The sequence below is a fragment of the Drosophila suzukii genome, chromosome 2R (genome assembly GCF_043229965.1).
Source record: "Drosophila suzukii chromosome 2R, CBGP_Dsuzu_IsoJpt1.0, whole genome shotgun sequence".
NCBI classification, from domain to species: domain Eukaryota; kingdom Metazoa; phylum Arthropoda; class Insecta; order Diptera; family Drosophilidae; genus Drosophila; species Drosophila suzukii.
In genome coordinates, this window is record NC_092081.1 from 22,491,034 (window position 1) to 22,508,693 (window position 17,660).

Genomic DNA, 17,660 nt, shown 5'->3' on the forward strand with positions numbered 1-17,660 from the left:
AGTAATGCAAATAATCGATCGAAAAAGTTGATCAAGTTTCAAATAAGAGCATTGTTCTAAAATATATTTAAATTATTCACAAAAAATACATTCATATTTAATAAAATAAAATAAAGTACTAATGATCACGGTAATCCAAAGAAAAAGCGCTTACTGCTTTATAGTAAAGCTCTTAGATTTGATTTCCATAATCTCCTTATCCAGAAGAACAGGAACTGCCCTCGCAGTGCAGTCAGCCATGAAGTGCATGTTTCCCCAATTTGCATGCCAAATTGTTTACTTCTCTCATTTCAATGTGCTTTATCAATTTGAATTTGAGTTGAGTTGCATGTTTGGGTTCTCTTAGAAGAAAAGGCCGGCATGTGAATTAGTTTCCCAATGAAATTTCCGCAAGAAACCATGAAAAATTGCTGCAGATTTCGCGGGATAAGCAACAATTTGATTTAGCGAGTTGACTGCACTGGAATGTCATGCATAAAGTTTTGTAGCTCTCTTCATGGGCGCACACAAATGGCTTTCCCCCAACCCAGCCCCAAAAAGAAAATACCACCCAGCCACCCACTCGAACACCTTTGATATCCACAGCCACCCATCCGGAACACCTCCTCCAAATGGCGCTATCAAAGCCGGCGAATGTCTATTTAATTGTGTCTGCTACGGTGTCGGCATGTCGATGTTTGGACGCCCCACCCACTCTCAGATGGGCGGTGGGCAGTGGGTGGATACTGGTGGGTGGTAACGGGTGTTTTCCAGGCGGCAGCATCAAATGCACTTTAGCCCAGGGTCCCGTTAACTGACACGGCATACTGATGGCCAGTGATGCGATCTATAGATTAATATACACCATGTTCATGTAGCTAGAAACAAAATTTACAATTAAACTGAAGGCCAGATTTCAGAATTATTAATTTGGTGTTGTTAAAAAACAATATTTTATATATTTTAAATTCAATTTGAAAAAAAAAATTGGTTGCAATTTTTAATCACCTTAGCAACTACTTTACAAATTACAATAAATTAGTTTTATAAATATGCAAATAGTTTTAGCTATAATATATACAATTTTTCTGTATATCGAAATATTTTATAGGTAAATTTAATTTTTTGTATTTAATTATGGTATATTATACAATATCAGTACAAAATGCAAAACATTTTTTTTTAATTAGGTTTGACTACCCAAGAAAATTTTCAGTCTACTCTTTGTTAAAAAAACTAATGTACTATTGCATACTTCAAAATATCTAAACTATCACTGCGAACAACAAATTGGAAGAATTGGAGTGACCCAGTATTTCAGAAATAATCAATTTCAAGAATAGTATTTCTCGATAACATATTCTTACAAGGAAGATACCTAAAAATTTGTTTTTTAAGGAATGAAAAAGTTTTACCCGTGAAGAAAAAGATTATGATCGTTGATACGTGTAGACGAAGATTAATTAATGAGAAATCTGCGTTTCGCTGAAGAACTAGTTCGATATTAATATAGTCATAAGTATATCGATATGTGAAAGGGCTGCAGCATTCTTATTGTCTTTATACACTTTTCACATCTTGTTAGCAAACCACCATTTTCTCACTGGCAAGTTTATATCGGCATTTAAAATTGTAATAATATATATTTTTAATATTTTATTTTACTTTTTATAACAATTCAATGTTTTTTTTTCGAAAGGCCAAGCCCAGCTAGAAAAGTGCCAAGTGATTGACACCGATGGTGGTTTTCGCTTGAAGTCGCAGGTGTTGCAACTGAGAGTCTGCGGTGTGGTTGCCACACCTGCAATTTAAGTCGCTAGTACATACATACACGCCGATGGGAGAGTGGGTGGGTGGAAAGGTGAGTGGAGAGGTGTTCGTGTGGGTGGTAAATGAAGTCATAAAGTCTGATTTCGCCTGTTCATGCTCATTATCACGTAGCGATATCGTGTAATCGTCATGCTCACGATAATGATGATGTTAACCAAGTGGATCGCTGCACCGTGTACACCCCTTCCACAACCCCTTCTTTACCCCTTCCACACTGGTTTTCCCCTCTCTTTCCCTCTGGCTAAATCTTTTCCCATTTATTTTCCAGCATCTGCGCCACGCTAGTAAACTTTCTGACCAAAACTGACACATTCATGAAACAATTTAAAAAGTCATTGTCATCGCAGGATATAGTTCGCGTCTCCTTTTTTAACTGTCCTGTCAATGGCACCGTCATTTGTTTTGTTGCCCATTACGGTCAGTGTCCCGAGTTGAAAACAAAATTGTCATTGCTCAGCTCCAAGCAAGTGCTCCTCGGGTGAGGGCTTTACTCCGATTGGAGCTGAAGTATGTGCCGAGCCATAGCCATCCGTTCCGCCAGTGCCCTATATAGGGCACTTCCGCTTGGTCAAGGAGTTCAGCTCCTTACTGCCCTTATTTCCGAAGATAGGGTGTCCTTAGGTCGTGGCCTTCAAATCCCTGCCAAGTTTTGTTTGCCCCTCGAAACTTTTTAACTACGGGGTTTCAGTGCCTTTGTTTTCGCCGCTTACGTGACAGAGCAATTTTGAAAATAATTTCAAGTCTTCAAGCTAAAAGGCTCTCTGTAATAGTCGGGTAGCTAGTTAATGAAAAAAACATCAGAGTATTAAAGATGTAATAGAAAAAGCTTAAACGTACTTAAAATTGTGTTTAAAATGGAATAGAATACGAATTTTAAATCTACGTCAATATTGGGGTAATACGTTCCGTTGTGGTAATGAACTCTGTTTATTTAAAATGCCAAATTTAAGTTTATCTTAAGTTCCCGCAAAAATTAGTAAGTCATCAACAGCTTAAGGGGAATTTCTAAAGAAAATAAAATATGAAAATCGAATTCTTTATCTATAATCTCCATTAATCGATGGTGTTTTGGCTCGCAAACGTTTACTTAAACTACATATATTAGGATACATATACCAACATAGAAAAAAATATTTATTTCAAAAGTTAGTCCACCCAAGAATTAGTAACTCATTAAATGGGTACTTACTCCAGCTGAATGCTCGCCAGGGGAATTTCCCAAGGAATGCCCGCACAATTTTGATTAAGGGACAATAACCTTGCAGCAAATGTTGCAGAAATTCATTATTGCATCGTAATGATGAAAGGGCCAAAAATAAAGGAGCGAGGAGCAGATGGCAATGGCTCCCTACAGTGTAATTTGTGCGAGCCAAAGCCACAGGATTTTATTGAGCGGAAAATTAAAAGCATAAAATTGCACGCTTTAAATTTGAGTGCAGCGGCAAAGTGAAAAGTGTGGCAAGCAGCAAGCAGCAAGTGGCAAGTGGCAGCAGCAGAAGCCGCACCCGCAAAGTGTCGGGGCATATCGTGGAGTCCAAGATTGCGCCAAGGAAGAGGGAAATCAATGGGTTTTCCAGGCCCTTTTCCCACCCATCGCCGGTGCAACCTGCAATCTGTGGTTTTTGGACTCACGCGCATACTAAATTCAACTTATTGACAGGCTTGCACTGAAACGTGTTCCGATAAGCGGCCAGGTGAGTGAGTTGCACCTGTAGCCCCTCGTTTCCTTTCCTGGAAGCTGGCTGGAAAGATTTCCCCACTGAATAATGGGCATATCGGCATTACTTCGCCCATGAATCTTGCCAGCGACGGGGGACAAATGTTAATTACAAATTTATGACAATTCTGGCGTGGGAAAATATCAGGTTTCTTCTAGGAACCCCTTAAGACGTCTATAAATTGGAGAACATTTGTCTTAGACAAATTATCAGTCTTCTTTTGAAACACTTTTATTGAAAAACCAAGAAATATTCTATGTTTAAGTCATGTAATTAAAATAATATTATCTTTTGACTATGATTTGCCGATTTTTATTTTCACTATTCGTTTTTATATCAGTGACTCTGAATAAGCAAATTAAAAAGGTGTCAAGTGCTCACTCTTATTTGCATATCTTAGCATAAGTTTTCTAACGGCTTTATTACATTTTAATTAATATGCAGTTTTGTTTTTGAAGGGTTGACCCAATAATTTACAATTTTATACCTAAATATTACAGCACGAGGATACTTCTCCAAGTAAATGACTAAGTAAACACATTCTAGTCCAGGCTGCGGCCCATCCTGGTCATAACAGGAGGCATCCACTCCTCGAACTGGGGAATCTCGAACAGCGGATGGTGGTTGAGGATGTCGAAGCGAACCACCTTATAGGTGGAGATGAGCCACTGGCCCATGCAGCGACTGTTGTCCCGCACATTGCCCATTTTGGTGGGTTCCACTGAGTAGTCCCGTCGGAAGCGCATGAAGACCTCGGCAAAGATCAGGGGATGTGGAACCCTTAGGTGGGCGGGATCCACATAGTCCTTGAGTAGCTCGGCCATCTCCTTAAGTTCCGCTGTCGACCGGAAGTCGTTGGATCGCCTCAGTGCCACAAAGACCACATCGATAAAGGCGAACCGATGGTCGTAGTGCCGGAGGAGCTGCACTTTCAGAGGAATGGCCCGCCGGAAATGGACCTTATCGAAGCGCATCATCTTGAGCCTCCAGTCGGGAGGATCGTCCAGTAGATCATGCTTGATCTGCTTGAAGCCCATGGGCGTACTGCATCTTTCCACATTTCGGTTACGACGACGCCTCACAAAGTCCGTGAAAACGGCTGCCGCCTGGAGGGAATTCTCTATGAAGTGCCTTTCCGAGAAGTCCCAATCCCACATGAATTTCAGCCGGAGCAGGGACAACTTGGTGGCCAGACGACTCAGCGGACTGTAGAAATATACCATCAGGGGCAGGGACACCTGGTGCGGCTCATCCTTGGCCACGGAGAAGTCCAGCTCGAGGTCCAGTGATCTACCCGGACTATTATCCTCTTTCCGCGGAGCCTGGAAGCTATGGCGCACCTGGAGGGGAGCTCTTCCGTGAGTCGCCGGTGGGCTTGGAGTTCGCCTGGGAACCCTCATCGATCGCTGCAGCACATGACCGTAGCAGGAGCACTTGTTCATCAGCAACCGGTGTATCCTCATCATTACATAGTTTAATTTGGTTAGAATTTTGTCAAAAGAAGAAGCCGGAATATTCAAACTGAACGGAATACATGTGTACGTCAGCACTTGGCATTGAATGCTCGGAGCGGGGATTGAATGATAGACAATCCCTGCCACTTCAATTAATCCCGCATTGTGGATTTCACTGAAAGAAATTTAAATTAATTATTTTATATTAAAATATTTGAAAGAACTAACTTCTTGTTTATATACGCAATAATTCCCAACTTCATTTACAGAACTACATACCTTAATAAGTTCCTTAATAGGATACTTTTATAGACTTTCTTAAGAAAAAGGTTAATTTATCTTATAAATAATGTAATGTTCCTTGGTTTTTCGTAAATACCTTTGGGGTTTAAAACCATTGGAAATGTATTCATATTATATCATATCATATCATTTCATATCATATCGCATCGTATCGTATCCTATCATATCATATCATACCATATATCATATGTTATATATATCCTTTATTTTCCCAGTGCAATTTCCCATATTGGCAAAACAACAATAAGGTCCTAATTGAGCCGACATGGAAGGGAACTCAATCCGCCCGAGAGACAGGTGGGAGGAACTACATTATTCGCCCGACTCCCGAAGGAGATGTGCCTGGGCCTCCATTGATTCGGCAGCATGCAATTATCGAATGCATTAGCAAATGCAGAGTGCCTCCGAAAGCCTCCACTCACCTTTAGCCCACCCAGCCCACCTGGCTCACCCACCCGCATTTGTTTGCCCAGGCGTTCATTTATCCCGGTCCGGGCGAAGGAAAACAAACAATGGCAAACAGGGAGACACGCCCACCTGGCATCCCAAATAGAGCATCCGCCCACCGACTTCTACATCGGTTTAATTGTTTGACAATTGATTTCTATTGGAGGGGGGACCTCTCCACAATAAATGCAAATGTTTTCGGGATAATTAAATGAAAGTCTATTGCATGTGTGCAACTCACGAAATATTAGTCAAAACAAGGCACTTGATACTTTGTAATCAGCAGAGTAACTTAAAACACCGGCAATACAAAATAGCCCAATTAATTTATTATTGAAGAGGTTAACGATTGAAACTGATATGGCCTTTAGCCTTTACACAATGTTTCAAATACACTGGTAAAAGAATAGAAAATAAATTAATGTTGAACTCAGTACGCAGATAATTAATTTAACTATTTAATTTGGCTAACAGTATATAGGTGGTAAGTGAAATAATTAATCTTGCTTCAAAACAATTTATATTTTATTTATAGGTATAAACAACTTTCGAAGCAGCAAAATGTAATTTTATATTAATAGGTTCTTCAGTAAATATCGAACAGCCTAATGATTTATGTTTCTGCAAATTTGTAGCATATAAAATATTACGCATTTCACGTAAAAATAAACAAGCTTTATAAAACTTTTGTGTACTTGTTCAATTATTTAACAAAAGGACACATAAATAACTGCAGAATTTTGCAAAATCCTTTAAAAAGTACAGTTGCCTCCGATGAGTATGCAAATCCCTGGTAAAACCGATTCAGTTTGATGCCTACGACCGCTTTAACTAATTCAGAAGACAACGGGAATGTCCATCCATCCATGTTTGATGCCGTAGATTTATCAAACGAAATATGAAATGAACGAAACGGAATAAACCTACGACAATGGAGTTTGGAGTATGAATGTTTCAGAGGGCAAGAGGGGATTTTCGGGATCACACACGGCCAACGGAGATGGTGTTCCGTAGCATTTGGGCACACAAAATCCCCTGTAATCCCCGGGAAAATAGAGGGAAAAACAGAGAGAAGTATCGCAATAAAATATGTTAAGTAAATACAAAAGGGGAGAAAGGACAGGGAAAACTAAACAATAAGCCAAAAAGTACGCTTGATTAAGTTTAACTTCCGGTCTGTTATAAATTGAGCATTTATGTGGGATTTGTTTGCGAAAACAGTTTCTACTTTGTTGGCCCTGGAACCGGCCAAAAATCTATGGCATCCATCCATCGGCTTGCCAAACGAGACAGATGTTTAGGCCAACTCACACACGCACACTGGCGTATGTCTATTTCCGGCGGAAGTGGTGAATAAAACATGAAACGAAATAAAATGATGGCCCAGAGGCAGAGGTGGAAAAGCGAACTTTTAGTGGCCAAAAGTGAACATCCGTCGGCGAGGCCAGAGATTTTCCTACTGCTTTCGGCATTGTTGAATTTTATTTTGTTTACTTGGGCGCAAATGGCAAAATTATTCCTGAACCAGCCAATCGAAGGGTAGAATAAAAATTAAATGGCAAACATTTTATCGAGCAATGCAAAGGAGTCTGGCTGCAACTCCTGGCACCTAATATCCGTAGATAAAATATTCAATTTCCCCCGATGACAAACATAGGAAATAACCATCAGAGATTCACCTGCTCGAAAGATAAGTTATAGAACGGCCTAGTATGCAAACATCTGTTAACATTAGGCCATACTGACTTGGCCAATGAACATCTTAAGCAGGCAATTGAGTCGGCAAACTGAATATTATAATCATTCGGTCGTTGAAATCCCAATTATCGTTATTGCCTTCAGCAGACAAGATATTGCCATCCTTATTTGACCATTAACTGCAATTCAGGGACCAAAATCCATTTCAGAGAGTGCTTCATTAACGATCTGTGGCTTCGTTGACCGCAAATTATTTTACCAGGATTTGCACTTTTGCTGCAAAAGAGCCAATGCAGCTAATTCCGAAATTCCAATTTCAAGAGCTTTCAGCCGGATAAGACTCCAAGTGGCCCAAAATATATGGGCAAGTGTGGCTTAAGAATTTATATATTTTTAATCCTCAGCCGATAGAAGACGGTATCAATATTGGTAGACATTTATTGAATACATTTTTATCGAGATTGAAGGAACAAAAGACTAAGCCCCACAAAATATTTTAGGTTGAGAATATTTTACTTATTTTATTATTGGCTGTTAGTATGCAAAAGTCGGTAAGACAGTTTTAAATTTTTGTTTGGCATTATCGACAATAGTAAGCGATACACTTGCTGCCAAAGCCATAGATGGGATCATATTGTCTTGTGCTGGGAGAACGGGAAGGACATTGCTTAAAGGAGTTGAAGGAGTTAAAAGAGTTGAAAGATTTAAAAGGATTGGACGACGGACAGGGAAACCTGAAGCTCCTGCAGGTGGGTTTGCACTTTGGGGGATTTGCAAATCTGCAGACCAAATCATTTGATGGATAGCCCCGCTTCATCTCCATTTTAGGCGGGGGTAAGCCCTTCGATTTCTTTTTTTCTGGTTTATTGGCACTGGGTTTCTTTTCTTCTGGTTTTTTTTCGCCTGGTTGCCTTTCACCCTCGTTCTTCTTACTTGGTTTCTTCTCACCTGGTTTCTTCTCACCCTGTTCCTTTAAAAGCACCTCGGAAACTCGGCTCTCGAAGACCGCAGTAATTTTGTCATTCGATTTCTCGCCATTGGGCCTTTTTACAGAAGCCTCCTTTCTATTGGTAACCCTCACGTGCACGGTGCTCACATTGTCGTAGTCAGAGGGTAATCTCTCCTCTTCTTCTGGCACCTCAGGTTTAATTTCCTCATCTTTATCGTCCGAATTGTCACTACTTAACATGACAAAGGGTTTGCTAGGAAGAAAATTAATATCAATGACGTGGTACCTTAAAGATTTTAAGTAAAAAATTTAAGAACAGCGAACATTCTAGGACTGTCTTTATATAATCAAAAAAAAAAAAAAAAATATATATATAATGCTTGTATTTAATTCTCTTGTTCATTATAAGATGGTTTTTTACACCAACCCTACCTTGTATCATCATCATTGCCGATAGAGGTATTTTGTTCAGACTTCGTAGCACTGCTTTGGGGCGACAACGGTGGACTGATATCTCTTCCGGATTCAGAGCGGCTCATGTCTTCCCTGGGTGTGCGGTAAATGGACTTATGGGAAGTCGGAGATCCTCGAGAGGGTGTGAGGGAAATGGGTGATCGGGTTCCAGGTGATCGGGAAGTAGGTGATCGGGAAATAGGAGATCGGGGAGTGGGTGTACGAGTCTTTGATAAGCGGGGTGCTGGTGATCCCAGAGCACTTCTGCCCTTCTTAGTGGATTTCTTCACAGTCTCCTGGGAGTCACCAAAATCACGCTCAAATGTCTCATATTGGTAATAGAGCAGTTCACCCGTTTCGGCTTTAGAATCGACTTTAGGAACTTCCGCCTTTGCAGACTCCATTATGGGCTCCAACTCCGATGGGCGCAGCGCTCGAAGGGGTACGATGTTGTCTTCTTTGGACTCGTCTTTAATGGTATTATTTTCATGTTTTTCCTCCTGTACCTTTTTTCTAGTCGGAGTCTCTGTGATATGTTCACGGGCTGTGGTTGGGAAATGGCTGACGGACTGAACTCGTTCGATGTAAATGTCCTTTGCGCCGGTGTGATGCTTGACCTCCACTTCTTTTGTCGTGAATTCGGTGACCGCTATATATTCAACCGATGGATCCTTAGGCTCCTCGGGAGTTGGGGACTGGGACTGATCTTTTGTGCTCTTACACTCCGTCTCATCCGTTTGAACGCCCATTTCATGAGTTACACAGTAGCAGGGTCTTCTTCTCATTCCGTTTTGTCCATTGTAATGGTCGTCTTCGAAATCTTCTTGGCATACATTTCCAGGATGTTTATGGAACAAGATTCCAGGAGGTGTTTGGAAATAGTTTTGCGGAGATTGCTGACAGAAGTTTTGAGGAGGCACCTGGTAACAACACTTTCGAGGAGATTGCTGTGAAAATTGCTGTGTAGTTTGTTGTGGATTTTGCTGCCGATATTCCTGGTTAGCTTGCCCAGGAGATTGCTGCCCATAGATAATATTTCTAAGGGGCTGGCAATTCCATTTTAGAGGAGATTCCTGGGGAAGTTTCTGAGAGTTTCCCTGGTGGAAATTCTGAGAAACTTCCTGAGGAACTGATCTTTTCGGCCAGCAAGGTCTTTGACAGTTGTCAAATGACGGTTGATTCTCCTGCGGCAAGCCACCCATGTTGCAGCATTTTGCAGAGGGGGTGCACTTTTCTTGGCAATTCATCAGGTGACTGGACATACGCATTTCAAACCGGCAACGAGGACATTGGCATGGTTCACTCATTGATCTACAGTCTTGCATCCTTATAGCCATTGTTTAAACAACACTTATCACGTATCATTGAACAACGGTCAACGAGGACTTTCAGGCTTCGAACAAACTAATTTTATTTTGGAAAAACATCGAAAATGTTGTTTTTTAGATGTATTAGACAAGGCATGCCTGGAAATTATTTAAAATCCTTATTTTTCAAATTGAATCTGACAGATTCCAAAGAAGAAATCTGACTATTAGTTATGATATAGGAGATTCTTAAAATTTAATTATTGGACGTTGGTTTCCTATGTTCGGTACAAACAACTGGACCTACTCCCCTATAAATGTTTTAAAATGTAGGAAAGATTTTATTCAAACGTAGAAAAGTTAATCATAAGAACCATTGCCTTTACCTTTAGCTCGTGACACAAAAACTAGTTTTTATTCCCCACATGTTCTGATCGAGAACTTTTGATTTTTGCAACTTATTTTTTTAGAAACTGTAAATTGTAGAGTACAAAATTTGGACACGGAACCAGAATGAGTTTCCACAAAAAGTTGAATGACTTCCATCGGAAGTTGGACTTGGCCAAATGGTATATGGGCGTGTCCACACAACAGGAGACGGTGATGTTAACCATGTCGGAGAGCCTTCGGGATGACTTTGAGCAGGGGACGGGTGAGAAGATGTTCAAGGCCCTGACTGCCCTGGGAATCCAACCGGTTATATCCAAGAAGAAGATCAGTCGGATGGTTCAGCTGAGCAGGAACAATATCCTGGCCTTTCTCTACTTTGTGATGGAGGGTTACTATAAGACGTGCCAGAAGGATGGTGTCTATAGCATTAACGAACAGTTGCTGATGAATGCCATAGCCAAGATCGATATGTTGGCCACCATTCGAGGTCTGGACACTGTGCTGCCGAGGCCCCCAAAAAAACTACCCGAGCTCGAAACTCAGTCGCTGGATTCCGTGAGCGAACCAGAGCGTCCATCGAAGAAGCGCTCCAAGAAGTCCCCCTACTTCCAAAGTCAACCGAAACCCGTTCAAAGGACCTCCTGTTTGACCACCAAGCTCCCGGACTTTGTGGTATCCTTTAAGTTTTGGCCCAACAACGGACCACCCAATTATGGCAAGGACGAAGAGGAGCCTTGGTATGCCCTCTACCGACTGAATCCTGGCCAGCGTTTGATCAAGAAAACCCTCTCCGAGACTCTGGAACGTTATTTTAAACTGGGTGGCTTAGAGGGAAATCAGGAGGAGAAAGAGGGTAAGCCCAAGAGTCGGGAACCCGAGGCAAATATGTGTCTGGTGCACAAAGGTCAGGTGGTGCAATCGCAGCTGTTGAGGGATGAACTGGCGGTCAAGGCAAGGGATCGCTGCCTGGAACTGCTCGACGTGGCAGAACCGTATCGAAAACTCAGGAAGGCGAGGATAGTGGCCCAGTTGGAGCACGACATCGATATTATCATGGCACGCCATCGCAACGCGATGCACTGCGACCAGACCAAAGTGCTGACCATTGAGAATGCCGATTGCGTCCTGTGCCAGAAGATGCTGGTATCGCAGCCCTGGCCAGATCCCAAGGATCAGGGTAATCTGGCTTTGGTGGGCGAGGATATCAGCGTGGCCCACACGGCAGCCATCGATACTTACCGGGGGAAGAGACTCGAGGGAGGAGGAGGCAAGCCGGTAAGTTTTAGTCTTAAGATCTCGAAAAAAATTATATCGATTGTACCACTTTCCAATATCTGTTTTACATTATATAATGGTTAAAACTATCTAATACTTCCCTTTACAGAAAAATAAGGACAAGAAGGGTAAGAAGGCAAAAAAGGTAGAGCCTCCGCCTGAACCTCCGAAAGAAGAGCCCAAGAAGGTATCGACCTGGAAGCCTCCACCTCGCAAACTGGCCAACAGTGCCTTCCGTATGCACAACATCGACTTCAATGAGAAGTCCTTGGAGAAATGTAGGACCATTCTAGATCCCACGGATTGCGAGCTTCCTCCGGCGCCAAGAAAGTCGGCTGTATCATTTGTTTTGGCCAAAGGAAAAATCCAATCGAACTCCGAAACGTGCAAAATGCGCGCCACCACAAAGCCGGTTAAGAAGAAGTTCTTCCGAGGACCGCGATCCAATAAGCCCTACAAGTTCAAGTACCATCGGGTCTTCCAAACCGGTCAACCCAGACCCTTTGACTTGAAAAAGATAGTGACCAAGTCGTTTGTGAAGGCGTTGGGTAAATCGGAGGAGGAACGTGGGCATAATAACTGTAATTATGATTGCCTAATAAGGGAGATGATGATTGAGGACGAGGTGCCTCCGGAAAATGAAACGGAGAAGAAAGTGGCTCCAGAGCCCCAAGCCCCACTCGACTTATTCGATGATCTCGATGGGGACATGACCTCCGATGACAGCCGGGAGACCCTGGATCATTCAAGCAACCACAGCTGTCGCAGCCGTGTGGACTACAAGGCGGAGATTGTGGATGCGGTGGTGCGATGTGCCAACGCCATTTGGCAGAAGCAGGCCACCATAAAGCGGGCCGAGATGGAGCGTATGGGTAGGTTGACCCCGCGAAAGGCCCTCACCTACAAGGAGACCAACAAGTTCGATCCCGACAATGCGGAACAGATGAACCAGTTGCTCAAGGACGGCCTACGTGCCCTCCGCAAGGAACCTCGCTTTGTGCTGGCCAGTCTGCCGGAGGCCCACAAGCTACCCATCCTGAGGGAGTGGGTCAAGAGGAGGTACGGAAAGACCTACAGCCAGAAGGAGCTCGACGAGAGTATTTTGGAGGCGAACCGGATTTTCGAACTGGTCACCATATGCCAGAGCAGTCCCCCGGATCCGGATCTTATGGGTATTGATCGTCTGCCCAGATCTCAGGAGAACTTTGACAACTACAAGCGGATCAAAAATAAGGTGAGTCATTCGAAAGTAGTTACAAATTGAATGTATATTACATTCCAAATATAATAATTTAAGGCTAAACAACTAAAGTAATTATAATCTATCTTGCTCTTTGCAGGCTGCTATCGTGAAGAAAACCTTCCATGACCAGCTAAACGAGCGTTACTTGGAGACCGTCGGTTCCGCCTGGTATGCGATGGGCAACTATTTGGTGCCCGGGGGACCTCCTCGCAGGACCTTTTTCGCCTACATAGCCTCGAACCCGCAGGAGATAATGCGAGCGAAGGTTTGGAACGGAGAGTTTCGAAATAACCGCGCCTTCCGTGAGAAGAGGAAGGAACAGGAGAGGCTTTTGGGCAAGGTGGATAGTTAGAAATAAAAACACTTTGGTATTTCAGTCTCAGATGTATTTGGGTTTGTTGCGGGCCACTCTCTTCCCGGTGATTCCCTTGCTGGCCAAGTACTCCAGGATGGAGCGCTTGGTGTGCGCCTTCAGTTGGCAGACGTCGAACTCCAGCTCCTTGTTGCAGTTTTCGGCGTTTTCCATCCTTCGGATTAGGTGAATCACATGGAGCAGCACTTCGCCGTCCAGCTGTTGAATCTTGGCATGCAAATCTAGATCCTCTTCGGTAGTGAAGGGATTCTGGTGACTTACAGGTGCTGAGAAGGTCGGCGAAGTCCATTCTGGGGGATTTTTCCTAATGGAAGAGTAAACCTCTAGAGTGCTCGGTTCATTTTCTGTCGATGTCGAGTCATCCGATTCATCCGATTCATCCGATTCATCCGAGGAGCTCGAGGAACTCTCATTTTCAGTACTCACTACTTTGCCATTGGTTATGTATAACTGAACTTGGGCATACATTTCCTCGAAAATAATCTGCAGCTTTTTGGCCATTTGGTAGCACAGGTGGCCAGGATTCGTATACAAGTAGGTGTTGTAGAAAATCAGCCTCACATCCTTCACAAAATCCGCGGCACTCTGATAGCAGCCCGCATTCACACGATACCTTACGGTAGATAGATCCATGGGTTCCTTTACAATGTCATGGTAGTCGTTTAGACCCAAAAGCTGGGCATCCAGAGGTTCGTAGAAGACCCAGGCTATATGTTTGTAGGAACTGGAGAACAATCTCTTGATAATGGCCTTGCAGGCATTAATTTCCGGCGAAGAACTCTTTTGTTTTCCAGACATCCTAAAAAAGCTTGGGATAGCTGAAAATTCCTTGTGAAAATTAATATCTCCTACCTTTTTGACACAAGGAAAAACAGCTTGAGGGAAAACCCAAAGGTCTATAGTATATTTTAGCAAAGCTGTCATCTTTCACACACTGTTTTTTTAGTATTTTTAGTTAGGATTTAGGATTGCCACCTCAACCCGAGAGGAAAAGTCAATCCACAATTGCGGTTAGGACAGCAAACAAATTCAGTTAATTATGCAAGTGTTTCTGCTCCGTCCAAAAATGTATTTGAATTTTGTGTGGGTTGTTGGTCCTTTTGGGAAATGCTTTTTCCCAATCCCTAGCCCAGGGGTAGTTAATCTAATTTTTTGGGACCCATGCAAACAGTCCCTTTTTCCGGTGAACGTATTTGGACAACTCCCTTCGAGATATTAGGCCCACAAATATTTATGGTCAACTAGCTGATGTCAGCTATTTTTGGGGCCATAAATATTATGTCAAAATATACAACATGCATCATTTTTGGGCAAATATTTGTAGGGCTTTCATTTGGATAGTCAACAAGTTGGGTTTATAAAAAGTTTAGCAGAAATCCTGTTTAAAGACATCTAACAGTAAGATTAAATTCCACATGCGTCTGGAGGGGAAGTCCTGTGGCTCTCTTCCACTGTTAGCTTGCAATCCACAAATGAGAGGAAAACAGGCTCAGGTTTTCTTTTCTCTCGCTGTTAACTTACCTGCCACAAAAAGTGAAAATTGGGGGGCAATTCAGCCGAGTCTTGGCTATATCTTGGGGCATCTCTTCAGTCTGCTGCTGGGGTTTTAAGGGAATGGTCCTAACAGTGGGTCAATCTCCTGAGGAATGGATTACACTCCACTGACCCACTTGCGTCTGTTCAATACTATCAATATTTTTTGGTACTTAACCTGAAGACCACGCATAATATTTTAATTTCGATAATAAAAAAAAATATTTTTTATCTGAAACTCAATATTATTTATATTTACATTTAAGACTTTAGAAATTAATTCATGTATATAAACTATAGACTATGCAATAAAAGATTGTAGTGCTACAACTTTGAGTATAAGTACTCGGATAAAATATTAGATTCTTGTAAATGGTTTTCTCCACTTGGTACACATTTTGTTATGATAGTTAAAAGCTGTTATTTTTAATAACATTTTGTGAGATATATGATTTCTATATTATAAGGTGTAAGTTACAAGTGTTATTCATAAGCGTAAATACCATCTTTTTCCCAGTAAATCTTTCTTAGCCCTCGACGTAAGATTCTTTTGATCTTGTCGATACGTCAAGGGCTGTCTTCTTTTCATTTGGTATTCCGTGGTAAACATTTCCCTTTCTATCGCCGATTTCTAGATAAAAATCTTTTTCATTTTTTACACACCAGTAAAACTGCGACACTCAATCAGTTGGCATATGAAATTATACACCTCGGGACTGGGGCAGGTGCTAAAAGGATCGCCGGAGGGATAGGAACAGGGGAAAAAACGTGTGAGGCTGTCAAAGACAGTCCATCCCCCACTTTTCCCTTATCCAGAGCATCCCTACCAGGCCATCCCGCATCATCATCCCATTGGAACCAGGCAATATATGGATAAATATAAGAAAAAGCGGCAGCGGCGGCAAAAAAAGCGGCAATATGAAAGCCCTGCAGAAAAAGAGGGGAAAAGAAGTACCAGCATTGGAGAACTCCGAGGAGATATGAGAAATGTACATTTGGACAGGCTACACAAGCTGCCCTCTGAGTGAGCGTGAACGAGATGGGGCGAGCGGAGCGAAAGAGAGGGGGATACCAGAGCGAAAGAGACAGGCACAGCCAGTCAGATGTCAAACATTCTTTTGACACTTTGTCATAGCATCTCTCGGTGACACTTGTCAGCAGTCGGATTCGCATTTCGGTGGAATGGATGCGCCGCAGTTGATTTATACTGCCTTGTATGTATATTTGTTCCTATATTCATATGTGTACCCGCTCGTATCTTAATAGCATTTACTTATGAGTCGCCAGGATTCAATTTTGCTAATGCTCGATGAGACCTGGAAGATATTCCCTAACTTATACGCCTGACGAACTATCTTTGGAGAATCTTTGAAGAATCTAACAATTTATAATATAAGCACTAATATTATTTTTGAATCTACCATCTTCTAGAAATAAGTTCCAAGCAAATTTTAAGATTTAAAATACTTTATTTTATGAATGTGAAGTGGATAAACACATTTTATGATTTATAGAACACAATATTTTTGATTTATTTTAAGACATGTACGGTCTATAATTCGTACAGAACTATTAAGATCCGTAGATTACCACTTGGGACCTAATACCAGCCGACCGGGCTGAGGTAAATCTGATCGTGACCGTGGTGGCACCCACACCGCCGGCGGTAATTTCGGCAGTAGCCCCTCGATTTCTCATCAGATCCGTGATTTTGATGTATGTTATGGTCTTAGCCGTTCCAGCTTGCGTTAGAGTGTACGTCCTCGTAGTAGTACCAAACAACGCTTTAGGTCTTGTTATAGTCTCACTAGCGATGAGGGTATCAGCTGTAGCTTGTACTCCAAAAGTATAGTCGTTTCCTTCACTATTTCGGAAAGCCGCATCTATGATGCAGATGTGTGTGCCAACCAATATTAAAAACACGCCGAAGAGGTACATTTTTCGGAAGGTTGTTGTTCTTTGGTCAAGAGATGAAAGCTAACTGTTGGTTAAGACAATGCAGCGATTCGCTTTTATAGGGCTGCCTCGTGTGTTAAATTTCGGAGGTTACAGATGGCCTATATCGATAATGGAAAAGGTCGAGAGGTGTCTGTAACACATGGGCAAACATATCTTAAACGCGACACATTCTATCTAGTAACACGATGAAAATGAAATAACTTTTGAGAAAATCAAGTTCCCGACTATCGGATACCCGCCCTCTTTCATCATTACAAATTTTGGGTGCCACAAATATTTAAATAAGAAGAGAATTCTGATGTGATTATACAGTGTTTCGATATTAAACAGGTTTCAATGCATTTGTTGAATCTCATTATCTATCAAGAAAGTAAAATTTTCACACTGACACTTGTCAGCAGTCGGATTCGCATTTCAGTGGAATGGATGCGCCGCAGTTGATTTATACTGCCTTGTATGTATATTTATTCCTAAATTCATATGTGTACCCGAGTCGCCTGGATTCAATTTTGCTAATGCTCGATGAGACCTGGAAGATAACTATTCCCTATCTTTTACGCCTGACGAACTATCTTTGGAGAATCTTTGAAGAATCTTATTGAAGAGTGTTTTGTTTCTTGCCTTACAATTTATAATATAAGCCGTAATAAAATTTTTGATAATATTTGTTGAAAAAGTTATGTAATTGAATCATTTTTTATTTTCTTACTTTCAGATATCGAACAGTACATTTTATCAAGTATTTACCA

The 17,660-nt window shown here is 41.9% G+C and overlaps 5 protein-coding genes across 6 annotated transcripts; 1 reads left to right on the plus strand and 4 right to left on the minus strand.

The window, feature by feature from the left end:
* Positions 1-3,921: 3,921 nt before the first annotated feature.
* LOC108008753 (uncharacterized) lies at positions 3,922-5,090 on the minus strand. Its single transcript, XM_017072651.4, has one exon. The coding sequence runs from the start codon at positions 4,991-4,993 to the stop codon at positions 4,070-4,072; it is 924 nt and encodes a 307-aa protein (XP_016928140.2). The 5' UTR covers positions 4,994-5,090; the 3' UTR covers positions 3,922-4,069.
* Positions 5,091-7,994: 2,904 nt separating this feature from the next.
* Positions 7,995-10,329, minus strand: LOC108008641 (neurofilament medium polypeptide). Of its 2 annotated transcripts, none has more exons than XM_017072522.4 (2): positions 8,811-10,329; positions 7,995-8,610 (listed from the first exon to the last, which is right to left on the minus strand). In XM_017072522.4, exons 1-2 carry the CDS (start codon positions 10,166-10,168, stop codon positions 8,010-8,012), a joined length of 1,959 nt encoding a protein of 652 aa, XP_016928011.3. In that variant the 5' UTR covers positions 10,169-10,329; the 3' UTR covers positions 7,995-8,009. The 2 variants fall into 2 exon arrangements, with proteins under 2 accessions (XP_016928011.3, XP_016928010.3); XM_017072521.4 differs by having other exon boundaries at positions 7,995-8,631; positions 8,811-10,325.
* A 185-nt stretch (positions 10,330-10,514) lies between these two features.
* LOC108010326 (uncharacterized) lies at positions 10,515-13,398 on the plus strand. The gene is made up of 3 exons (XM_017075252.4): positions 10,515-11,803; positions 11,913-13,037; positions 13,144-13,398. Exons 1-3 carry the CDS (start codon positions 10,652-10,654, stop codon positions 13,396-13,398), a joined length of 2,532 nt encoding a protein of 843 aa, XP_016930741.2. The 5' UTR covers positions 10,515-10,651.
* Position 13,399: 1 nt separating this feature from the next.
* On the minus strand, positions 13,400-14,353 carry tbrd-3 (testis-specifically expressed bromodomain containing protein-3). The gene is made up of 2 exons (XM_017075253.3): positions 14,272-14,353; positions 13,400-14,218 (listed from the first exon to the last, which is right to left on the minus strand). Exon 2 carries the CDS (start codon positions 14,215-14,217, stop codon positions 13,426-13,428), a length of 792 nt encoding a protein of 263 aa, XP_016930742.2. The 5' UTR covers position 14,218; positions 14,272-14,353; the 3' UTR covers positions 13,400-13,425.
* A 2,118-nt stretch (positions 14,354-16,471) lies between these two features.
* On the minus strand, positions 16,472-16,944 carry LOC108008993 (uncharacterized). The gene has a single exon (XM_017072937.4). It carries the CDS (start codon positions 16,888-16,890, stop codon positions 16,525-16,527), a length of 366 nt encoding a protein of 121 aa, XP_016928426.1. The 5' UTR covers positions 16,891-16,944; the 3' UTR covers positions 16,472-16,524.
* Between the last annotated feature and the right edge of the window lie 716 nt (positions 16,945-17,660).